This window comes from Paramisgurnus dabryanus, chromosome 24 (assembly GCF_030506205.2).
Source record: "Paramisgurnus dabryanus chromosome 24, PD_genome_1.1, whole genome shotgun sequence".
NCBI lineage: Eukaryota > Metazoa > Chordata > Actinopteri > Cypriniformes > Cobitidae > Paramisgurnus > Paramisgurnus dabryanus.
This window is the reverse complement of record NC_133360.1, coordinates 14,225,748-14,250,799: the sequence shown is the minus strand read 5'-3', so window position 1 is coordinate 14,250,799 and position 25,052 is coordinate 14,225,748. Positions and strand designations below refer to the sequence as shown.

The 25,052-nt window shown below is 36.1% G+C and overlaps 4 protein-coding genes across 4 annotated transcripts; all 4 read right to left on the bottom strand.

The window, feature by feature from the left end:
- Nucleotides 1-294: 294 nt before the first annotated feature.
- On the bottom strand, nt 295-20,903 carry LOC135721223 (transmembrane protease serine 9). The gene is made up of 10 exons (XM_065243419.2): nt 20,642-20,903; nt 20,294-20,444; nt 19,474-19,624; nt 19,097-19,351; nt 18,842-19,000; nt 2,412-2,508; nt 2,187-2,337; nt 1,977-2,115; nt 1,638-1,901; nt 295-1,050 (listed from the first exon to the last, which is right to left on the bottom strand). The coding sequence occupies exons 1-10, from the start codon at nt 20,700-20,702 to the stop codon at nt 895-897; spliced, it is 1,584 nt and encodes a 527-aa protein (XP_065099491.1). The 5' UTR covers nt 20,703-20,903; the 3' UTR covers nt 295-894.
- On the bottom strand, nt 5,344-9,399 carry LOC135728297 (mast cell protease 1A-like). The gene is made up of 5 exons (XM_065246480.1): nt 9,257-9,399; nt 8,892-9,036; nt 8,535-8,667; nt 6,981-7,229; nt 5,344-6,897 (listed from the first exon to the last, which is right to left on the bottom strand). The coding sequence occupies exons 1-5, from the start codon at nt 9,309-9,311 to the stop codon at nt 6,724-6,726; spliced, it is 756 nt and encodes a 251-aa protein (XP_065102552.1). The 5' UTR covers nt 9,312-9,399; the 3' UTR covers nt 5,344-6,723.
- LOC135728276 (trypsin-like) lies at nt 13,013-14,319 on the bottom strand. The gene is made up of 5 exons (XM_065246455.2): nt 14,186-14,319; nt 13,956-14,106; nt 13,738-13,873; nt 13,366-13,644; nt 13,013-13,238 (listed from the first exon to the last, which is right to left on the bottom strand). The coding sequence occupies exons 1-5, from the start codon at nt 14,241-14,243 to the stop codon at nt 13,080-13,082; spliced, it is 783 nt and encodes a 260-aa protein (XP_065102527.1). The 5' UTR covers nt 14,244-14,319; the 3' UTR covers nt 13,013-13,079.
- Nucleotides 15,896-17,800, bottom strand: LOC135728307 (mast cell protease 4-like). Its single transcript, XM_065246491.1, has 5 exons — nt 17,717-17,800; nt 17,350-17,494; nt 17,081-17,213; nt 16,442-16,687; nt 15,896-16,360 (listed from the first exon to the last, which is right to left on the bottom strand). The coding sequence occupies exons 1-5, from the start codon at nt 17,769-17,771 to the stop codon at nt 16,187-16,189; spliced, it is 753 nt and encodes a 250-aa protein (XP_065102563.1). The 5' UTR covers nt 17,772-17,800; the 3' UTR covers nt 15,896-16,186.
- Nucleotides 20,904-25,052: the final 4,149 nt, after the last annotated feature.

Below are 25,052 nucleotides of genomic sequence, written 5' to 3'. Positions count from 1 at the left end.
CATCTATGTCAGAAGCGACCCCCGGCCCCCCGTCTTGACTCATTGTGAAATTCTTTCTGCGGCGGCCCCACACTTGGCTTTGCAAGAACATGTTGCATTAACATGTTTCAGATAGGAAAACTTTTTAGGGTTGTGGGTTTCATGCATCATAGCCTACATAGCTCTGTCAAGGGGTATTTTAAACGACTGATGGGGTTTATCATGCAAGTTGCAGGGGGTTCGTGTGATCGTGTGAGGGTCTGTAGCATGGTGGTCAGTGAAATGAGTAATTGCTGACTTCGCATGTTCATGATGCTTTATACATACCTATATACACACGCCTGTCTGGCCCGAGGAAGAAATTTTAACCTTTACAAAGATGAACTGTTGTGTTCTCACGTTATAAGGCATGAAATATTTCTTCTGCGGCTGTTTATGAACTCTGTTTTACTTAAAGAGCTTGTATAACTTAGGATGTGGCGGTGGTAAACTTGAACAGTGGTTTTGTATCAACGGTTTCGCTTTCTCTGAAGTGGTACTTTAAAAAAACAACACAGAGAGAGAAATGCAAAACAGACAGTTTAATTCAAGTTTATTTAACTTTTTACAGTTTTGCATTGTTGCATTGCTACTTCACAAAAATAGATTATGGAACAAATGGTAAAAAAAATAGAAAAGAGAGAAATGAAAAAAATATCAAATATATACATGGTATTAAATTAATGCAAATTGTTCTTAACATGTACATTAGCGACAGAAACTATAAAAAAATTGTCTGTAGGATTGTAATAATATAGCGTTATTAAGCAAGTACAATAGTCAGTGATTCATTATTTTTTTCATCTTCATCCCCAACTTAGCCAAAGTTAGAAGCTACTATAAATCGAGTTAATACACAAGAATACAATCAAAACATTAAGCACCTCCATTAATCACCTTCTTGATCCAGGGTGAAAATTTGGAAATCTGTGTATAAATGTTGGGAACATTTGGGTAGTCACACCGACCCATGTTAAATGAGACGATGCCGAGGGCCACCCCACTGCACACCAACGGTCCCCCAGAATCGCCCTACAATAAACATGCATTTGAGATCTCGATTAAATTTTTAGATTTAGCAGACACTCTCCTATTCAAAACTGCTTTCTTAGAAATCAAACCCAGGACTTTAAGCATTTTCCTGAGATTTGAAAAGGAAATTATCTAATAATTTGAGTATCCCTAGATTTGGTTGTTTATCAGTTATCCTTAAAGGACAAGTTCAGTATTTTACACTTAAAGCCCTGTTTTCAGATTGTTTATGATGAAACAGAACGGTTTTGACTGAAATTTGGACATGCTGTCCCGGGAATTTTCGGGTGTTTGTTCTATCACCTCCCACCTCTACAATGGGTGTATAGGTGCACTGGATCAATCCTTCCTAAAATGCGTTAAACTTTCGTTTACAAAGAGGTGAAACTCACCGAGTGGTCAGGGATGTTCACTGATATGCTCACACAAAAATCGCTGCAAAAGATATGTCCAATATGTCCAAGAAATGTACATATGTACAAATTTCAGTCAAAACCGTTCTATTTCATCATAAACAATCTGAAAACGGGGCTTTAAGTGTAAAATACAGAACTTGTCCTTTAACAGAAGTATTGGAGTTCACCTACCTGGCATGCACCACTTTTGGTATTAAAACCTCCAGCGCAGAAGATGTTGTTAGGAAGTTTCACGTTGACTTCATTCCACATCTTTTGGCAGACTGTGAAATTGACAGTAGACACATCTGTCACGAGAAGATCATTCACCACGTTCTGCTTTTCAGTTTTACCCCATCCTGCTACAATGCACTTTGTATTCGGCTTCACCGGTTTGTCCTTGCTCAGAATTTTGACAGTTTTCATAGCTTTGCTCAGCTTCAGTTTCTTGGAGAGCTTGAAATCAACAACATAGAAATGTGTTATGATTCTGAAATTAAAATTTTATTTCTCAGTTCAATAATGTGGTACCTTCAAAAGCATGATGTCATTTCCGTATTTTGCTTCTTTGAATGAAGGATGCTTATGTTTTTTTTGCACCGCATATCTTCTCAGATTTGCCCCCTTTGGATCGATGTTGTGGGTCCCCAGTATCACAGTCATGTTGCCACTTTTTATGAACATTTGCTGATTAGTTAAAAGATTGCTTAAAGGTTTAGTCGCACATCATTGAATGCTTACCTCTTATCGCAGTGCGCAGCTGTGAGCACATAGCTCGGATTGATCAGAAATCCTCCACATTTGTGCTTCCCTTCAACCTGTATTGATGCCATGTATAGCAGCGAGTTCTTTTTTGCTTTTTTCCCATTGATGATATCAGCTCCAAAAGTACCTACATCAATGGAAGTGAACTTGAGTCAACTGAAAAGTGCACAGTAATGCGCAGTAATGCATGATTGTACTTACCAGACAGCATCAGGCCTGTTATAGCCACAGTCAGCAACAGGCTATACATGACCTTCATCCTGTTCGCAAGATGCTGTTTGTATACCACCACGGCCGTTTATATACTGTAGGTCTGTGCCACCACAAGCCCACAGTGACACATCCTTTCCAACCGCAGCTAGAGATGCAACAAAAAATCAATTGTCTTCCAATATTGTTTTACATTTATGCATTTATACATTACCTTACAGTGCATTCAAACTATGCATTTGATTAATATGTGTGTTCCCTGGGAATCGAAACCCTTGAGTTTTGTGCTACTTTATCAATGAGCTACAGCATGTTCTCAAACCTATGTAGGTGTGACTGACAGTCCACGCTGTCAGACAACGCACGTACCCTGGCTGTCACTGCGGTTGTACTTTTTAAAACGTACAGCTTTGCACCTCATAGGTACAGTGGCAAGAAAAAGTATGTAAACCTTTTGGAATTTAATTGTTTTCTGAATAAATGTGTCATAAAATGTGATCTGATCTTCATCTTAGTCTAGGGTATTGACAAACATAATGTGTCTAAAAATAATAACACACAAAATTCTGATCTTTCATGTTTTTATTGAGAATAACCAAAAAACCTCAGTGCTTGTGGAAAAAGTATGTGAACCCTTGAGTTAATGACCTCAAAAAAAGCTAATTGGAGTCAGGTTTTAGTTGAGATAATGCATTTGGAGGTGTGGACTACAGATACTTTGATCGATAAAAACCCCTCAAACTTTTGGAGTTTTCTCTGCACAAGAAGAACACGCATATGTTGGCCATGCCTCACTAAAAAGAGCTTTCAAAGGAGCTACGATCAAGAATTGTTGCTTTAAATAAAGCTGGAATGGGTTACTTTCAAAGACTTTAGAAATTCACCAGTCTACAGTTAGGCAAACAATCTACAAATGGAGACGCTTTGGGACTGTTGCTACTCTACCAAGCAGTGGGCGCCCAGTCAAAATGAGACCAAGAGCACAACGAAGACTCATCAATGAGGTAAAGAAACAACCATGAATGACAGCCAAAGATTTGAAGGCATAATTGGAACTTGCTAACATCTCTGTTCATAAGTCTACAATACGTAAAACATTGAACAAGCAGGGTATCCACGACAGGACCACATGAAGGAAGACACTGCTTACTAAAAAGTGCATTGCTGCACGCCTGAAGTTTGCAAAAGAGCACATTGACACTCCACAGCAGTATTGGCTAAATGTTTTGTGGACTGATGAAATTAAGATTGAACTCTTTGGAAAAAACACAAAGTGCTACATCTGGCATAAAAAGGGCACTGTTAATTATGGTCGATGAAACATCATAATTTGGGCCTGCTTTGGTGCATCAGGGCCTTGCCAGCTTGTAATCATTCAGGGGAAGATGAATTCCCAAGTTTATCAGATAATTCTTCAGGATAATGTGAGAATGTCTGTATGTCAGCTGAAACTGTGTAGAAGGTGGGTGATGCAACAGGACAACGATCCAAAACACAGGAGCAAGTCCACAACAGAATGGCACTTTTTTTCCAAAACAAAATCCACCTTTTGGAGTGGCCAAGTAAGAGCCCAGATCTCAACTCAATAGAGATGCTATGGCTTGACTTGAAAAGGGCCATACACATGCAGTGTTTCCCACAGGATTTTGAGAGACTTGTGGCGGTGATGACGTCACACTCTAATTAGCATATATGTGACATCATCACGTGTTTGCGTTTGATCCGGTTTGATCGAGTGTTGGCACCTGAAATATGTTTCACTTCTACTCTTTGATCTGTCACGTTATATTGCATTTTAAAACAACTGATTGCTATTATTTACATATTATCAGTTCTGTTGTCAGACATAAAATGAGCAGACTATAGCCCTATTCGGATGGGATTAGTTTTACGGTTGAATGTAGATGGCGTAATGTAATTTTACCACAGGACGTCTGTAATATTGATGGTCAATTCGGACGGGATTAGAAATCTCAGTTAAACATTCAGAAGTGGGAGGGGTAACTCGATTGCGCAGCAGGTCACCTCTCTCGTTGTCATGTGCACGTTGCTTCTTGATATCAACATGACACAGATGAGAAAAACTCGAAACACTGTGTTTAATTTCAGTTTGGGGAGAACGTCAGTTTCAGGAACAGTTCTGTGCCTCTGAGAAGTGAATTTGACTTTTTAAAGTTTGTGTCGTGTTATTCAGGAACTGACTTGCCACTGACTTGTTTTTTTTCGCCTAGAATACAAGTAAATGCTTAAGCGCTTTTATATTTGAAAGAAACCCGCAAAATAACAGGAAATTACGAAACGTACGTGTATGTTTACAGCTGGTATATAAATCACCATACATTTACATTGAAGTCTTACTGCTGTTGCTCTTCTCATCAATGTCTTGTTATGAGCCCCTTTTTATTTAAATGCGAGTTTTATTGTCGCGTATAGCACAGACAATTGGGTGCAAATTCAGAAATATGAGAGAATACACAGTAACTGTTACACAAAGTTACTACAAAACACTTGCGCAGGCATATCGCATTATAGAGAGGGAGAGAACGGGTGTGTGTGGGAAACACTAATGCTAACCTTTCGTCAAGTCATCGCCGTCTTCTCTGTCAGTAAAATCTGTGACTGTTGACGTTTACCCGAAAAAGAAAGTATACGGAGGAACGGACATTGAAACACCGCCACCTTTTCACGCTCATGTGAGAGAGAGAGAGAAAGGGGCGCGCGCTGCATGCAACATAGAAAGGGAGGGCGCGCTGGGTGCTTGCAACAATGAATTAAGACGTTTTTAAACACTAAAATATAAATGTAATTGGGGATCATGAAAAATCTATTTGTGGCGGCCAGCGCTGATTCTGTGGCGGTGCGCCACGAATAAATCAACGTATGGGAAACACTGCACATGAGACGTCTAAAGAATATGACAGAGCTAAAGCAGTTCTGCCAGGAAGAATGGGCTAAAATTCCTTCTCAACGATGTGCAGGGTTGATCCTCAGCTACAAGGAAGTGCCGGTTGAGGTTATTGCTGCCAGGGGAGGGGTCCACCAGTTATTAAAGTGCACCTATTTCATCCGCGATTATGAATGCGTTATTTGCCCTCTTATCAGTGAACTATGGCTCTGTGTAGTAAATGCCGCTCCATCTGAAAGCAGCTGATGGCGATTTATTACAATCAAGGAACCGGCTTTACTGACAAGATGCGCATGACACTCACATGCAACGTTTTTGAGTTAACTAATATTTTTAAGTTGCTTTAAGTCAAAATTTTAAGGCAACCAAGTTACTTACTTTTTAAGTTGAACTAACAAATTTTTATTTACAGTGCAGAAATGACAATTCAAAATAATATTTTATGCGCTATTATGATTGCTTGCATATGAACTTAAATCTATTTTACACGTTATTTGCTTTTTATTTTTAGTTCTTGGTTTTGTTTTTGATATAATAATCCTTGGTGCAACACTTCAGATTGAAATTTCTGGCATTGGTTGTAAAAATGGTGATTATAATGCATTTATTGGCATATGTCGTGGCCATAAACAAAAAGCATACTGAGATGTCTTCTTAAATTGAAAGAACTTGAAAGTCTTTCTCACAGACAGGATGATTGACCACATGCTTTGAGCTCAGCACCCGACAGGAAACCCACTTTTCTGTGAAGGGTCGACATTGTTTTTCCACTGAAAAGCATTTGTGACATTTGATGTGGTCGAAAGCTCTTGTCTGAGATCAATGTTGAGTCATGAAATGATAAGTGCAAAATTATCCAGATATGTTTTGACATGTCCATTTACAACCCTTGCATTTGCCCCAGAATGAAATGGTCTTATTTGAAAGAGTCATGAAAATAACGTTGAGCTCTGCTCTGATTGGCTGTTTCACATAGCAGCTCCTTTAGTAGCTCTGTGTGTGTTTAAACCTTATGCTTTTTGTTCAGTGTGGACCTGCAAAATGTAACTTTTATGTCAATAGTAGAACTTCAGCCTAAACGTTAGCCTATAGCATTAACAAGCATATAGCTCTAACTCAGCAGTCACAACTTTGTTTTTAGTATTGTAACAACATTGTACTTAATTAAATGTTGGGGCGTACATCCCGACTATAACGTCACTGTTGGTGTTTTGTTGAGATTGGCCTGTTTTCCAGTGGTCTTTTGCATTCACGAGGTTTACATAAGCAGAAAACAATCATGTTTGAGGCTCATTCTACAATCATGTTTGAGGCGCATTCAACAGCACCTTTAATGGTCCACAATACTGATCATACAGTCAAGGACGACACACACAACTTCAGGAAATGTTTGGAATTTTAATAATCAGAATCTTGCTTTACACCTCCAAGTATAGCATTTATCCAGGTCAAAAATTTAGAAATCCTGGTGTAGACGTTTGGAACTTTTGGTTTGTCGCAGTTGTTCTTCTCGTTGAATGAAACGACACCGACTGCAGTGCCGTCACACACCAAAGGACCTCCAGAATCTCCCTGAGAAAAGTCATAAAATACACTAAGAAATTTGTCTGTGGGATGTTAATAGCATAACTTTTTGTACAGAATATACTGTGTACCTGGCAAAATCCTCCTTCACCAAATGTACACACCATCCTTGAGGTTGTTTGTTTATCCCATTTCTTCTTACATTTTTTGTTGTCAACGATGGTGACATTAACCTCCATAAGTTGTTTACTTGGAGAACCATTGGTTTTCTGTGCACCCCAGCCTGCAACACTGCATTTGGAATTGGCCTTGATGTTCATGTCTTTTTGGGGGATGGAGATCGATTTGACATTTTCTCTGTTTTCTGTGATTTTATTGAGCTAAATTAAAAATCACAGAAACTTAAATTGGATGACAAACTTCTTTTGATTAATTATATTTTAAAAATGTTTAAAGGATTAGTTCATTTACTTAAAAAAATCCAGATAATTTACTTACCACCATGTCATCCAAATGTTGATGTCTTTCTTTGTTCAGTCAAGAAATAATGTTTTTGAGGAAAATATTCCAGGATTTTTCTCATTTTAAGGGACTTTAATGGACCCCAACACTTAACAGTTTTAATGCAGTTTAAAATTGCAGTTTAAACTGAGTTTCAAAGGACTCTAAACGATCCAAAACGGGGCATAAGGGTCTTATCTAGCGAAAAGATTGTCAATTTTGACAAAAAAATTAAAAATATGCACTTTTAAACCACAACTTCTGTCCTGTGACGCTCCAGCGCGACCTCACGCAATACGTCATCACGTCAAGAGGTCACGGATGAAGTATGCGAAACTACGCCCCATTGTTTACAAGTGTGGAGAAAGAGGACCGTTTCCGATGTTGTTGTATGTTAAATGATACTAATTAATGTCTTTGTGTCAGTTTATTGTTTAAAATGGTCCGCAAATGTGCGTTTCATATATGTAACACGTGACCTTTCCACGGCATTACGCAATTACGTGAGGTCGGACCGGAAATAGACGAGAAGTTGTGGTTTAAAAGTGCATACTTTTATTGTTCTTGCAAAAATGCAAACGTTTCACTAGTTAAGACCCTTATGCCTCGTTTTGGATTGTTTAGAGTCCTTTTAACTCCGCTGAAACTGCAATTTTAAACTGCATTAAAACTGTTACGTGTTGGTGTCCATTAAAGTCCATTAAAATGAATTAAAATTCTGGAATGTTTTCCTCAAAAAACTTACTTTTTTCTCGACTGAACAAAGAAAGACATCAACATTTTGAATGACATGGTGGTGAAATTATCTGGATTTTTTTTTTTTTTTTAAGAAAATTGACAAATCCTTTAATATCAAATCTTAAGTAAATGGGTTTTTATCAAGTGGCCTGTTGGTGGTAAAGTTACTACTAAAAATAAAAGGTAGTTCAACTTAAAAAAGTAAGTAACATGCTTGCCTTAAAGTTTTGAGTTAATTCAACTTACAATTAAATATTAGTTGTCACCCAAAGTTGTGTAAATAATTTTTGTCAACTAATATTTTTAAGTTGAATTTACTCAAAATAACTTGAAGTTGAACAAACTTTTAATTTTTTATAGTATGCACGCCAAACGTTAGAGGTCTCTTCCCCCCATGTTAACAACCACTGATTAATGAGAAAACTTAGTAATGTTCAGTCATTTACCTGAAGTATCATGATGTCATTTAGCAGCTTTGCAGAGTCATAACCAGGATGTATGTGGTAAAACTTCACAGCTATGTGGTCAGATCTGCGGTTGAGATCATGAGCTCCAACCACAACCGTCAGTTTGACTCCACTGTCAAGAGTGGTACAAAAACTTTGTTTAAAAGAAATAAATGATCTATAAAAAACATGACATGTTTATATAAAGTATTGTGCAAAAACATTTTAGGCCACTATACCAGCTTTATGCCCTATATACATGTATAAATTGTATATACTGATCATTACTTCATGTTGACATTAGTACTCTTCTAAGTTTTGCAGACAGTAAAATTCAGATTAAACAAAAGCCCTTACTTTTCAAAGCAGTGTGCAGCCGTCATGACAAACTGTTTGGACACAAGAAAGCCACCACAGATGTGTTGCCCATTTTTCTGAACCGAAACCATGTAGGGTCTGGATTTTGCCTTTGTGCCATTTATTATTCCTACATTTGCATATCCTAAAAGAGAAAGAAATCAATCAGGATAATTTAAATAAGAAATACAATCAAGTGATTATTTCATTTAGGGTGGTGCTGAATGTTGCTTCAGCTCTTTCAAGTGCTATCTGTACATATCATGCATAAAGTTTAGGTGTAGTTTGCAAAAATAAACATATTTATAATATATGTAGAAGTAATACAGCAAGCCAAGTCAATAATATTACATGAGAGCTCTTACCTGTTAGGGTCACATGGGGTAGCATAGCGCCCAGCAGAAGTATTAAGATGATCATGATGATATATCACTGGTAAGGCTGTTGGGAAGACTGAAGTGTAAGTGTAAATGAGTTGATATCAAATGCGCTGGTTCAGCCCCCCACCGGCCTGTACTTCCTCTTTCACACCTCCTTGATGTGCATCTCGCTTTGCAAATATCATAGGTGATATAATTGTGATCTCTGGGTGTACTGAACAAAACAATTGACACTGGTGCAGGATTTTTAACCTAAAAACCAGCATTAGTTTAAATATTTTTGGTACTTTTGCTAATTATTTTAATGCATGTGTATGTTATCTAACTGTATACATCAGCACAGACATGCTTTGTGTAATCTAGATGACATTTGCAAATATAAATGGTCTGTGTTTGAAAATTCATGTTTGAAGCATATTCAAAATGCACATTATAAGACTGGACTTAATCCCCAACAAGTATGTGTACCCCAATAAAATAAAGACAGATAAACAGAAAATAATCCAGATATAAAGATATATAGGACTGTTTAAAATACTTGCAGGCCATTGCTGAGTATTTACTGGACAGTGTGATGAGATCAAGGTGTGATATACATTTTAATGTCCCAGTGTGATGATGACCCCGTGTGGTGACCTTAAACAATTTAAATCTCTTTTATATGCAGAATTCATTTAGCTCTTAATATATGCTCTGGATCCATTGAAGAAATGCTCTTGTCCCTTATAAAGGATGCAACACCCACTACAGTGTTGCCACAAACCAAAGGACCTCCTGAATCCCCCTGAAAAGAATGTAGACACACATAATTGCCAATTATCCCAATTTATGCCTTGAATAAAGCAGAACATAATCTGTAAATCAGATATCATTGTTTTACCTTACAGGATCCTCCATGGCCATACACACACATCTGTGTTTTCCTTCAATCTGTATCGATGCCATGTACAGCAGTGAGTTCTTCTTTGCTTTTTTCCCAGTGATGATATCAGCTCCAAAAGTATTGCATAAGGCCTGTTATAGCCACAGTCAGCAACCAACAGGCTGTATGTACATGGGCTTCATCCTGCTGTTTGTATACCAGCACGGCTGTTTATATACTGTAGGTATGTGCCACACGGCAAACCCACAATGACACATCCTTTCCAACTGCAGTTAGAGATGCATCAAAACACCAAATGTCTTCCAATTTTATTTAACGTTTATAGTATCTGTACATTTATGCGTTCATCCAATGCAATTTACAGTGCATTGAAAGTATATATTTTATCAGTATGTGTGTTCACTGGGAATCAAACCCATGAACTTTGTGCTGCACTACCAATCAAACCTATGTACGTGTGAGCGGCAACCCATACTGTAAGAATTAGAGTAGCAAAATTCTTATTTAGGATTTTTAAGGCTGGACACTTTCCATGGGAATTATTGGGAATAAACCGGGAATGTAAAAAAAATGCAGAGTTGCCTATAACGGATAACTTAAATGTTGTAAAAAAATCTTTAAAACTCTCTAATTTTGTTTAAAACAACAGGATTTTATGCAATTTTAGTAAAACTTCTGCCCTGCACATTCCTCAGTCACATGCACACTGCTTACTTAAAGGTATAGCGGAGGATTTTCTTTTTCCGGGTGGATCATCAATACTATTGGTCATCCTAGTTGTCAATCATTCTGGTGATATGTTGACGTAAGGCCATCATACGTGCTCGTCCCTAGGTTCGCTTTCTGCTAGGGATGCACAGATAAGATTTTTTGGGGCCGATACCGATTTAAACAGACAACTTCTGGCCGATACCGATATGAAACACTTGTATGCAATACTTTAAAGTTGGTCTATTAGCTAGCTTATTTCTGCATCAAATTATTTTTACTGAACATGGATTGGATCTAATTAACATTCAACTGACCAACATAATAAGAGAGGCACAAATTAAGCTAAAACAAATATAATAAGACAGCATGACAACCTTCAAAGGTGGTTTTTGCTATTCAGCATTTCTTTTATTAACAACATTAACTCATTTTTTACATATAATGGATTTCTTTAATAAACATAAATAATGCCAGTGCTATTGCTTTAAACAGAGTATAAATATTGCTACTTCAAAAAAGTTGGACTTCTTTTCCCCCACTAAAGTGCAGTTTGTTTCTTTTATTGTCCAAGACATTTGAGCCAGCTCAACAAAGGTTTTCTGTCGTGCTTAAGTATAGAGCACACCAGAACATTAAATCATTTTAATTGAACAACAGACTTGCAATTCATTGCCTTTATGCGGTTAATTAATAAACAATCAATATTGGCCTTTCTCGTGCTATTGCCGATATGCCAATGGTTTCAAAATCATCAAAAATCGGCCGAAAAATATCGGCGGGCGATACATCGGTTCATCACTACTTTCTGCACATTTCTTGAATCCTGCACACATACTAATGTGAAAATTTCTGAGCTGAAGAGTGGAAGAGCTCCCAAAAGTGAGTTGACCCAACCCGTGGGGTACTATGCAATGGAAAAGCACCACTTGGTACCAATATGTACCGGTACTAATATGAACACTTGGATGCAAAGCTGTATGTTTTAAAAAGTACAGCCCCAGTGACAGTTAGGGTACACATAGTGGAGCTCGACGACTGATGCCACGGGTGTTTGTACAGAAACTGTCATGTAAAACAGAGGTAGTGATAAACGCGATGTGCAAACATCTATTTGTGTTGATTATGTCAGTTCTGATTTTGTGGCGGACTGAAAAATAAATGAATGTATGGGCAACATTGCATTCCAACGATGCTCCCTCTGTTGCTCCCACTTTTTGTATGATGTCACATGCAGCGCAAATATTTTGACACGCCTGTAATCCTTCCTATTCTGAAGTGGTACTAAACTCACTGGAAAAGCTAACCAAGCCAAAGTACCGTATTTTTTCGGTCTATAAGCCGCATTTTTTCATAACTTGGCTGGTGCTGTGTCTTACAATCAGGTGTGCCTTGTAAGTCAGTATGAATTAATTTTGACATTTATGAGGCAAGATACATCATACGGTCTACAGCAGCGAGAGTCCGCCATATGCTGCTTCTGTATTTATGTAATTCAATAGATTCAGTGATGAGGAATGACGAGTATGCGAACGTCACGCTAGTTGGCTTTTTCGTTTAATTTAGCCTATTCAACCTTCCAGGTAAGTTCTGTATGCTACGGTTTATCGTTTAAATAACTGATAATATTACTTTAACATACATTCAGCCTGCTGTTCTGTCTGCTATTGTTTAGTTGACTTACTAACTTGCCTTTTCAGATTAAATGTCGGCTTGTATTTTGTGAAATAATTTTCTAAATAAATGCTACATATAGTCCACTGTGACTTATATATGTTATTTTGTCTTAATGACGCATTTTTGAATAATGCGGCTTGTACTCCGGTGCGGTTTATAGTCCGGAAAGTACAGTAAAATAAGCCGACCCGACCCATGGGGTACTATGCACTGGAAAATGCCTAAAGAGAGCTTATTAGTACCCTTAAAGATACATATTGGTACAAAATGTATGCATATTTGTACCTAATGGTTCATATAAAGACCTTTTTTAAGGGTACTGCCCTAGTGACACATTTTGACCAGTTCTTTTTCCAACAGTGTATGGATCTTTGCTTTTAAAATCTGGATATTTGAGTTTGTCATTTGTGCTCTAGCTATGCAAAAATGTGTTTTAGCTCATATTACAAGAATAACAATACAAAAAAAGTCAATTCGGTCAACAAAAGTACAGTTTATTTGGTCAAAAAAATGTTTCAATGCAGCGAATTGTTAACTGTGTCAAGTTTCCCTTTCATTCATCATTGCTCTGATCCAGCGTGAATATTTTGAAATATCAGTATAAACATTTGGCACATCAGGATATTTACACGTGGAACTTCTGAAGGAAACAATGCCCACGACCACTGAATTGCATACAAGTGGACCTCCTGAGTCACCCTGAAACAAACATAAAAAAATTGGGTTGAACATTTTTTTAATACTGCAATATGTCAATATAAGTAATATATATGCAAATGTACATAAAAAAGTGTTAGCCAAATGAATAAAAATGTAAACATATTACCTTACACGCCCCTGTATTCTGTTTATATCCACCAGCGCAGATTATGTTTGGTGGAAGTGTTTTTATTTTCTTGTATTTTTTCCTCCATGCTTTCTTGCATTCGTCAATGTCAACAGTTGAAACTTTCACAGCCTGAAGTTCATTGACTCCTTCAGTATCACTCTCTTTGGTTTTACCCCATCCAGCAACCAGACACTCTGTGCCACTTTTAACACGGCGCCGTTCATCTATGATATCCACAGTTTTCAATTTTTTTCCCAAAACTGCTTTCCTGTCAAGCTTTGAAGGTAAATAAACTTAAGTTACTTTGCATATACTTGTTTAGTTTACTTTTGCTCACATTCAGTACAAACAGCAGTTGTGTCTCTTTACCTTCAGAAGCATGATGTCATTGCCCTCGATTACACTTGTGAACGGTTTCAGTTTGAATTTGCGAGCCACCTCATATCTTTGAAGATTTCTCCGTTGATTGATGTCGTGGTCACCAAGGACGACAGTCATATGACCCCTGCAATTCATTTGAATTAATTTAATTCAAGTCAAACTTAATTAAAAACTACATTTTTGATGTAATATATACAGTTTCATACCTTGTATCGCAGTGTGCGGCTGTAAGGACATATTTAGGGGAAATCAGAAATCCTCCACACTCATGTGTTTTATTGACCTGCACTGATGCCATATATTGGAAGGTGTTTTTGGAAGCCTTTCTGCCATTGACTATAGCATCTCCAATCACAGCTGTAAGACAAAAAACAGTATAGTATATTGTATTACAGAATCATGTGTTTGATAACGACACTTACAGATAAGAACGTACCTGAGATTTGCAGTGTGGTCACAGCTGCAGCAAACACAATCACTGTTAAAGTTCTCATCGTGTTTGTGGTGCGTGAAAAATATGTCACTAGCTTTTAAAACTCTAGTGAGGGGGTGGCCTACCCCATTCAGCAAACCACACTTCATTTCCTTTAGATGCAAGATTTTTTCACACACATCTATGCATCTAAATAAGATATACTGTATATACACGCATATATCTGGAGGAAATAATAGCTTTTTATGACCCATAGGTTTCATTAAACTATTAACATGATAAAAGAATATAATGGAAAGTGGGTCTATTTTTATGTGCAGACATAAAAACTCATAAGTGCAAAGGAAATACAGCAAACATTGGCTCTTTACATTATTTGGAAAGATGAATTTCACACTCCAAGCACGACTATACAACATGCATACAATATTTATGATAAATCTTCAATAATAATGTTGAAAAAAATCTGATTTTTATGCAGCGTTCAGACCAGCCGTTGTAGAGGCATCAAGCGCGAGTGATTTCAATGTTAAGTCAATGTAAAGACGCGTTGACGATGTTACTGTGGGTTCACACCAGATGTGAGTTTAATGTTTTACGCGAGTAGATTACATACAAAGTCAATGCAAAGATGCGATCAGACACGTCCTCGAGTGGGCGATGCGAATGATGCGATATGTGCGGCGCATTTGCCACAATAACACGCTATTTGCCTTAAACGCGTCTTTGCCCAAGTTGAAAATATTCATTTGCAATATGCATTTGGTGTGTACGTAGCTTTACTGTGGGTTCACACCAGATGCGATTTCAATGTTTTGTGCAAGTAGTTTTAAACAAAGTCAATGCAAAGACGCGATCAGACGCGTCCACGTGTGGAGCGATGCGATATGGGCGGCGCGTTTATCAGCAAAGCACGCGCTATTCGCCTCAAGCGCGTCTTCGCCCAAGGTGAAAATATTGAACTTGGGCGAAAAGTTTGCATGACATGAAGTTAAATTCCACGAGTAATCTAGAGTGAATAACGCGATTCCGCTTCATTCGTGCCAATTGAGCAAGTTGAAAAATTTGAACTTTGGCATTAACCAATCAGGAGCTTTCTCTAGTAGTGACGTGATTACAGAAAGTGAGAGGAGTCACAAAAGCCATGACGCACGTGCATCTTTCACGAGTGAATAAAGCGAGTAAACTCAAAATGTTCAAGCGGCAAACTAGACGGGAATTTGAAGCCTCAAACGTGGCTGGTGTGAAACCACGGTTAAGTCGGACATCAGTTTTTTGTCATTATAATCTAGTAGTATTGTTTTAGTAAATAAACACGCTGTAAAAAATTGGTTCAACTTAAAAAAGTTACCTTGTTGCCTAAAAATGTTTAGTTAATTCAACTTTAAAATTTTAGTTGACACAACCATTTTTACACATCGTAATTTTTTTGTTGCATCAAGTAAAAATTTGAAGGAAACCAACGTAACTTACTTTTTTAAGTTGAACTAACAAATCTTTCTTTACATTGCAGAAATTGAAAATCTAAATGATATTGCTTGCATATGACTTTAAATATATTGCACGTTATTTGCTTTTTATAAAACATAAAAAGTTTTTGTTTTTGATATAATAACTCTTGATGCAACCCTTCAGATTGAAATTTCTGGCATTGCTTGTAATAATGCTGATTATAATGCATTTATTTGCAAATGTCGTGGGCATAAATAAAAAGCATACCGAGATGTCTTCTCAAATTGAAAGAACTTGAAAGTCTTTCTCACAGACAGGAGGATTAACCACATGCTTTGAGCTCAGCACCCGACAGGAAACCCACTCTTCTGTGAAGGGTCGACATCGTTTTTCCACTGAAAAGCATTTGTGACATTTGATACGGTCGGAAGCTCTGAGAACAATGTTGAGTCATGAAATGACAGTGGAGATTAGACATGTCCAAGAGTTTTAATGGTGCACAATATTTATTACACAGCCAAGAAGGGAACACACAACTTCAGGAAATGAATTTTAATAATCAAAATCTTTCTTTACACCTCCAAGTATAGCATTTATCCATGTCAAAAATTTAGAAATCCTGGTGTAGACATTTGGCCTTGTTGGTTTGTCGCAGTTGTTCTTCTCGTTGAATGAAACGACACCGACTGCAATGCCGTCACACACCAAAGGACCTCCAGAATCTCCCTGAAAAAGTCATAAAGTACGATAAGAAATTGTCTGTAGGATGTTGATATCATAAATGTTTGTACAGAATATACTTTGTACCTGGCAAAATCCTCCTTCACCAAACACACACACCATCCTTGAGGTTGTTCCTTTCCAAGACTTCTGACATTCTTTGCTGTCAATGATTTTGACGTCAACCTCCATAAGTTGTTTACTTACAGAACCGTTGGTCTTCTGTTTACCCCAGCCTGCAACACTGCATTTGGTATTGGCCTTGATGTTCTTGTCTTTTTTTGGGATGGAGATCGATTTGACATTTTTTATTTTTTTGGGCGTTGCGCTGAGCTAAATAAAAAAATCACAGAAACTTGTAAGGATCTGAAAGACCATAAATTGGTTGACCAACTTGTTCGGGCTCTTAAGTGATTATTTAAAATCAAACTCAAGTAAATCAAGTGGCCTCTTTGTGGTAAAGTTATAATGTAAAAAAGATTTGTTGGTTCAACTTAAAAAAGTAAGTTATCTGGTTGTCTTTAAATTTTGAGTTAATTCAACTTAAATATATTAGTTGACTCAAAAAACATCAACTAATATTTAAAGACAGCCATGTAACTTACATTTTTAAGTTAAACCAACTTTTTATTTACAGTAAGTTATGCAAGCAAAAAAGTAGAGGTCTCTCCCCCCAGTTAACAACCACTTATTACTAAGAAAACTAAGTAATGTTCAGTCATTTACCTGAAGTATCATGATGTCATTTAGCAGCTCTGCAGAGTCATAACCAGGATGTATGTGGTAAAACTTCACAGCTATGCGGGGAGAATTGCGGTTGAGATCATGAGCTCCAACCACAACCGTCAGTTTGTCTCCACTGTCAAGAGTGGTACAAAAACTTTGTTTAAAAGTAATAAATGATGACAATTTGCTCTTCTTGCATGCAAAAGGTGCACTATACATGTATAAATGGTATATATGACAGTAAAATTTACATTTAAAAAAGCCCTTACTTTTCAAAGCAGTGTGCAGCCGTCATGACAAACTGTTTGGACACAAGAAAGCCACCACAGATGTGTTGCCCATTTTTCTGAACCGAAACCATGTAGGGTCTGGATTTTGCCTCTGTGCCATTTATTATTCCCACATTTGCATATCCTGAAAGAGAAAGAAATCAATCTGGCTAATTGAATTGAGAAATACAATCAAATGGTTATTTCATGTAGGGTGGTGCTGAATGGTACTGCAGCTTTTTCAAATGAAAAATGTGTTATCTGTAGATGCATAAAGTTTAGATGTAGTTTAACAACAAACAAAAAAATATTTATAATACATGTAGAAGTCATACAGCAAGCTAAGTCAATACATAAGAGCTGTTACCTGTTATGGTCACATGGGGTAGTAAAGCACCAAGCAGAAGCATTAAGATGATCATGATGATGTTTCTCCGGTAACGCTGTTGGTAAGACTGAAGGACCCCTATGTGTAAATGTGTTGATAATAATTCATTTCTAATGGGCAGGTTCAGCCCACCAGCCTGTACTTCCTCTTTCACACCTACTTGATGTGCATCTCGCTTGATGTGCATCTCACATCATCTCAAAAATCATAGGTGATATATTTGTGGTCTCGGTGGATGTACTGAACAAAACAAATGACACGTGGTACCAATTCTTCAGACGATTTTTAAACCTAAAAACTAGCATTAGTTAAAATATTTGGCACTCAACTAAAATAATGGAATTAGTTTGTCAATAATTTGAATGCATTTAGGTGTATCTATCTGTATGATTACAAATCTGTGTGTTTGAAGCGTATCCAAAGTATATGGGTACCCCTATAAAATAAAGATAGATAAAAAAACAGGCCCGCATAAAATAATCCAGATATAAAGATATATAGGACTGTTTAAAATACTGGCAAGACCACTGCTTGATAGTTTTTACATTGTGATGAGATCAACATCCAGGTGTGATAAAGTCCGGGGGTAAGGACGACCCCGTGTGGTGAGCTTAAGGAATCGCAGATATTGAATTGATACATCCTTATTTCAAATAATAATATTTTATATATGCAAAAACAGTGGAATTGCTTCTTTCAAATCACTTTTTAATAAAAATGTCAAATTTTTGACATGTTGGAATGAAAGCTGAAAGGATGTTGTTCTTATTTTAGGAAATGATAATAAAACTGCAATCTAGTTTTAACTGATTATCTCAGTTTTACCACGTAAAATTGAACCGTGTTTGCTGAAATTTGATGACAAGACATGTTGACTTATTGATGCTTGATGCTCAATGCTTTATTTAAAATCAGTTTGTGAGAAAATCAGAAATTCAACCATTAAACACACACACAACCACAAAACATAATGCATAGAGCATAGTTTGTGATGAGTACAGTGCAGTTGTAAATTGTTGTTTAATGAGTTGTTAAAAGATGACAGTTTGGAAAGATAAAAGAAATAATAGCAAGCATTTATATCACTTTATTATGCAGAATTCATTTAGGTGGTAGTGGTACTATGCCCTGGATCCATGGAAGAAATGCAGAAATTTTCGTATAAACATTATGCCGAGAAGGATCGTTGCAGCTGTTGTTGCGTCCGAAGGATGTAACGCCCACCGCAGTGTTGTTACAAACCAAAGGACCTCCTGAATCCCCCTGTTAAGAATGTAGACACACTTAATTGCCACTTATCACTATTTTTCGCTTCAATAAAGCATCAAATAATCTGTTAATCAGATGTCAATGTTTTACCTTACAGGATCCTCCAGGGCCATACACACACATCATCTGTGGAGCTACATATTCTTGTCCCCATCGAGCACAGTCAATGTCATTCATAATTTTCACGTTTGCCTCTCTGAGGGTTGGACTTTTAAGACCCTTTGGGCCATTTGTCATTTTTCCCCAGCCTGCAACACTGCAATCAGTGCCCACACTGATATTCACAGGTGTTGTTGGTATGGGAATCGTCTTGATGTTGTTGTTTAGTTGGACTTGTTTATCAAGCTGTAATCCAACAACACATTCATCTTTAGTAGACAGAAGTTAGATGAGATAAAACTATATGTGATTATATTATAATTATGTATTGTGATGCTTGGATAGCAATACTGAGTGTTGTTTTTTACCTTCAGAATCATCAGGTCGGCCATGTTACGTGGTCTATTATTGGTCTTGTATTGTGGATGCTTGTTATAGGTACTCACATTAATGCGGACATGGTTTTCCTGTCTGCTTGATAAGTTATGTGCACCTGCCACAACTGTCAGAATCTCAGTGCTGTGGAAAGAAAGAAATCTTATTAAACAATATATTTATTTTACCTGTATCGGTTTTCTTTAGAAAGGTCTTTTCATAAAGAGTGTTTAGGGAGAATAGAAGTCATGGTGTTGTTAATTTTTTATTTTTAACCAGGCTAAAGTCTCAAAATCGAATTATAAGATTAGGAGCATCAAAATTTGATTTCAATCTTTGACATCAGTTTATTTTCACAATCTTCTTTACAGTATTTTATAGAAACAGCAAATCACTAAAAATAACTTCAGAATTTTTTTTCATAATTTCATGATGTTTCTGGGCTCGTTTTCAAAAAGAGCTTTGTACCATCGGCGATCTCAATCCTCAATAAGTTACAAAGCTGAACATTCACCATCTTGTGTTTTGTTGTTGTTGTTTTTGTGTATATATGTTTTACTAGCTGCATGGACTGTATGACAGTTTGAAATTTCCTGTTTACAGGACCATAACCTATCTATCTATCTATCTATCTATCTATCTATCTATCTATCTATCTATCTATCTATCTATCTATCTATCTATCTATCTATCTATCTATCTGTCTATCTGTCTATCTATCTATCTATCTATCTAATCTTCTGTGTTGTAGAGTAGTTTTTAATGAGAACATTTGAATATATCTGAGATTATGATTGCTAAATAAAACCTTACTTATTTCTGCAGTGTGCAGCAGTCAAGACAAACTGATCAGAAATGAGGAATCCTCCACAAATGTGTCTCCTATTCTTCTGAACAGAAACCATGTAAGGTCTGGAGTGAGGTGTTGCTTCAGTGCCATTCACTATACGCACATTGACACTGGCTGAGAGAGAAATATCAGTCAACTTAATCAGTATGAGAAACATCTGAATAATGCATCACCAAAGACGAATCAGATATTGAGTCTTGTTAATGGAAATGTGTTACACTTACAGGTGCATTTTCTGATGCGACACTCATTTGTTAGTTATGATAAATCTGAATAAGATGAACATTTACAGAGTAAAACATGAATCTTACCAGTGAAGCTCAGGTTTGGCAGCAGAGAGCCCAACAGGAGCAGAGAGATGATGGTGATCATGATGAAGATGAGATCTGACTGAGGAAACAGTGTAATATATACTGTAAGGGTGGGGTGGAGGCATCAAGTTGACGCTTCCCTTTTTTCTAAACCTATGGCATTAAAAGTAATATCTTTACATGTATGAATGACCTCACCAGATGTAGTGCTATTGTTTAAAATGCATAAATGTATGTACAGTTTAAAACTATACATTAAAAAGTGGCAGGCTACTTGAGCAATTTACTCATGCAGATTTTCTGACTCACTTGCACATTATCTGCTTTACACTCAGTTTGAAATTGTAAAACAAACATTCACCTTCGTTTTTATCACAGTAATGTTTTGAGAATTAAATATTTTACGTCCCCTTGAAAATATTTATGCATACACAGAATATGCACAGTATATGTACACGTACATGTTTGAGTGTAATGAAATTCCTTTTTAGATTTGTACATCCTTTTTACTAAATGGTTATTTTGGCAGTGCCCAATCATTTGATAGCTGTGTGTGAGTAAAAAACAAAATTTTTAGAGGAATTTAAGTAAGTTTGAATAACTTGTTTGTTTTTGCAAGAGATGTGTGATGTTCACATTTTTCCTAATTTACTAAGAAAGACTTGATGGTTATTAATATTATTAAATGTGTTAATAATAAATGTGAAATGTGTTAACACACACAACACCTGGATTAAAGGTCTGCATTCTCTGAGGTTTCTTTTATTCAGCTCATTAAGTTTTCATAGAGAGAAGTGAGAAGAAGAGAAGCTGCTGAGTTTTAATTGATGTTGTTAACACACCAAACCTTATTCAATACAGTAATGTTTTTGCATTAAATAATGTTTATCTGTGAATTTTGATTGTACTTTAAATTCCTTTGAATATATTTTAGTAATGGAGTTAATAGTAGTTTGATTAAATTACTTCAATTGGTACTAATGTTTACTTCAGTAAAAAAATTAGGTGCTACCTATTGAAGTCATTTTTTAAGTTTTTTCACATTTTCTCTTTAAGTTACCAATTTATGTATTTTTTTGAGTAGAGCAGCTTTCACTTTTTACAAGGTAAGCTTTAACATTTAAGGTTTAAACAGATGAGTTTGTCACCTTGGCTTGTGTTCACACTTTTAAGCAATTGTGTCAGCAATTGTGGCTTATTAAATTAATGACTTCTGTTTTTAGTGGTGCTGCTTTCAGCCGTGCTGGTCAGGGGTGCGTTTCCCAAACAACAACATAAGTCACTGATGAACCAACATATTATCACTGTAAAAAATATATATTTTCTGTCTTAAATTTTTTGTTAAAGCAAGTCAGATTTACAAGTCAAAAACGTATTATTATTTATCTTGATAAGAAATGAGTTGCTACAACTATATTTGAAATAAGTCAACTTTAAGTTATGACAACTCAACTCTAGTCAAGATAAATAATAAGTTTAAAGGAATTGTAAATTTGAGTTGATTAAACACTAAAACTTCGGCAACAAAGGATTTTTACTGTGACCACCTACTTTTTTACACAGGGCCAAGTTGGTTTGGATGTTTTTTTTTCTTTAAATCGATATGATCAAATTGTCCTGCGTAATTTTTTTACGATTTTCCTAATTTACTTAGAGAGACTTGATGGTTCTTACCGTTGTTTAACCACTGTAACATAGCTTTTTAAATATATTCAGAGTTGATTCTTAACGAGTACATTTTCTAATGATTTCTCAAACGTTTTGATTTTTGAGAGTAAAGTAAAGTGATTTTCAGTCCTATTCAGCTATTCGAGGCAGTTCTTTATAGACAAAAGTATTTATTGATTCAATTGACACATTATTGAAATAGCTATTAGACAGTTACCTTGTGTTTCATGTGATGCTCAACTATTAACGTTTTCATGATTAAAGATATCACACCTCTTATAATGTGTAAGTATGTTTACATCGCCATAGAACTATAATTACAAACTTAACGTTACATATTTAGACACACGTGCATATTTTAAAATAAGATTATTTTATATAAATGTAAAACTATGACTTGTGATATTCTTTAAAATATTGTGTATATAGTATAATGGCACATTAGGTAGATGAACGCTTTATTTGTAATTATCCTACTTCATAAAGTTTAATATTGCTTATTGATCTGATATTGTCTCGTCGTGAGATCGCTCGTGTGCAGCCAACATAAACTTCAAGAGTAACACCGTGGATGGAGCAAACATCTCTATCTTCTCATCTTGGCTTTCACCGTGCAAACAGCCGCCTCAGTTATGTTCTTTATGTTTGTTGTATGATGATGCGATCTCACTCCCGTCTCCTGTCAGATTGAAGTGACTTCCTCACGGTAAAACAGGCGGAGTTGTGTGACGTTACATCCAGGTAGGCGTATTAAGGGCGGGGTTTTCTGAAGCGCTGCGGCGCTATTGGCTTGACAATGCAAACGCGTCGTGATTTTGGCTACACAGCTGGAGGTCTGAGGCTATTGGCTCCGTGAGGCCCGTTTGAAGCCCTGGCTCGCACAGGCCCGATAGTGCAAAAGCGGCTATTGACTCACAAAAGTGTCAAAGGGGTCATATTATGAGATTTTTTTAAGGTAATATATATAAGTCTTTGGTGTCCCTTTAGTGCATATGTGAGGTTTTAGCTCAAAATACCCCACAAGAAAATATATATAGCATGTTACAATTGGCACGTATACACAGCAAAATCACTAGTGTTAAATGTACCATCAGACCTGGTGATACCCATATATATATACACCAGCAGTGTACACTTTGTCATTTATAATGCAAATGAACTAAAAAAATGCAAACACTGATCTAAATAAAATGGTGACTTTTAATAAAAAAGCAAACAAACTCGACAAGTAAAATGTGAAATGCAATTTTAAATTTCAAACCGAGATGGTGATAGAGAGGATAAAGTTATAGATTGCATTAATGGAGGATTAAAATTTTTAAGGTTATAGTGACCTTTTAATCTGCAGGATTCATGGAAACAGAAGAGTGAAATGTGTGGGCGTGTAATCTCTAAGTAGTTGGGTTAAAACAGGCATAAATAACTGTCAATTAACTCCAAATATGTTCAATGTACTCTTTAGGTGTTGGATTCAACTTAAAAATGTTTAGCACTGAAATTTTAACTTTCTGATTTTTTGTGTATGAAATGTGTTATACAAATAAACTTGCCTTGCCTTGCTTTCGCAAGAGATGTGTGATGCCTTGTGGAGGTTTGTGGTTGTTCATGTGTGTGTAGTTTAGACAAAATGAGCTTCAGAAACAGTGTGTTAGCAATTTGAAAAAAAAGTAAAAAATAATGGTCAGATTTTTTCCTAATTACTAAGAGAAACTTGATGGTTATTGATATTAAAAATGTAAAATGTGTTAAACACTCACAACACCTGGATTAAAGGTCTGCATTCTCTGAGGTTTCTTTTATTCAGCTCATGAGGTTTTCATAGAGATGTTTTTCATAATTCAATTTAGGTGAGAAGAACTTAAGAGAAGCTGCTGAGTTTTATCTGTTTTATTTAATGGCATATTTACACACCAAACCTTATTCAATATGTAACATTTTTTTAATAATGTTTATCTGTGCATTTTGATTGTACTTTAAATTCCTTTGAAGATGTTTTTAGTTATGGAGTTAATAGTAGTTGGATTACCTAAAAGATTACTTCAATTGGAACTAATGTTTACTTCAGTTTTTTTCACATTTTCACTTTAAGTTACCAATTAAAGCATTTTTTTTAAAATAGAGCAGCTTTCACTTTTTACAAGGTAAGCTTTAACATTTAAGGTTTAAACAGATGAGTTTGTCACCTTGGCTTGTGTTCACACTTTTAAGCAATTGTGTCAGCAATTGTGGCTTATTAAATGAATGACTTCTGTTTTTAGTGGTGCTGCTTTCAGCTCTCCTGGTCTGATTAGTTAAGATCAGCATAAAACAACTGTGAAATGTAAACATTTTGTGACCTTTTAAAGAACCAGGTTGACTACTTTAGTAATTTCATCAAGCACAAACCTTAATAGCATACAGTAAAATGTTATTCTAGAAAATGGTGTGTTGCTAATTTTAAAGCAAAAGTTTAATTACAACATGAAAGTGCCCTTATTTACAAAGCAATGTTAAAAAAGTAAAAGTTTTGAGTTTTGAAAGAAAATATGTAAAAACATGTTTAAAGTTTGGTGGCGTGTTTCTTTTAGAAAATGATCATGTAAAGCTGCAATGCAGTTTTAATTTATAAACATCAGTTGAACCACATAAAAATTTGACTGTGTTTGCTGCAATTGCATTGTACTGTCAACATTTGAAGTGGATTAAAACCTTTCAAAGTTTTAAACAATAACCATTATTGTCTTAGAACAACTTTGATTAACTT

Coding starts and splice junctions, on each gene's coding strand:
- LOC135728276 (XM_065246455.2), bottom strand. CDS start 14,243: ATGAGAACTTTAACAGTGATTGTGTTTGCTGCAGCTGTGACCACACTG. Junction 13,874..13,955: donor GCCGCACACTGCGATACAAG/GTATGAAACTGT, acceptor AATGAATTGCAG/GGGTCATATGACTGTCGTCC. Junction 13,239..13,365: donor AGAATACAGGGGCGTGTAAG/GTAATATGTTTA, acceptor TGTTTGTTTCAG/GGTGACTCAGGAGGTCCACT.
- LOC135728297 (XM_065246480.1), bottom strand. CDS start 9,311: ATGATCATCTTAATACTTCTGCTGGGCGCTATGCTACCCCATGTGACC. Junction 9,037..9,256: donor ACCCCATGTGACCCTAACAG/GTAAGAGCTCTC, acceptor TTTCTCTTTTAG/GATATGCAAATGTAGGAATA. Junction 7,230..8,534: donor ATGACATCATGATACTTCAG/GTAAATGACTGA, acceptor TTTTTAATTTAG/CTCAATAAAATCACAGAAAA.
- LOC135728307 (XM_065246491.1), bottom strand. CDS start 17,771: ATGATCATCTTAATGCTTCTGCTTGGTGCTTTACTACCCCATGTGACC. Junction 17,214..17,349: donor GCTGCACACTGCTTTGAAAA/GTAAGGGCTTTT, acceptor CACTCTTGACAG/TGGAGACAAACTGACGGTTG. Junction 16,688..17,080: donor ATGACATCATGATACTTCAG/GTAAATGACTGA, acceptor TTTTTTATTTAG/CTCAGCGCAACGCCCAAAAA.
- LOC135721223 (XM_065243419.2), bottom strand. CDS start 20,702: ATGATCACCATCATCTCTCTGCTCCTGTTGGGCTCTCTGCTGCCAAAC. Junction 20,445..20,641: donor GCCAAACCTGAGCTTCACTG/GTAAGATTCATG, acceptor TTTCTCTCTCAG/CCAGTGTCAATGTGCGTATA. Junction 1,051..1,637: donor CCAAAAGTGGTGCATGCCAG/GTAGGTGAACTC, acceptor TGTTTATTGTAG/GGCGATTCTGGGGGACCGTT.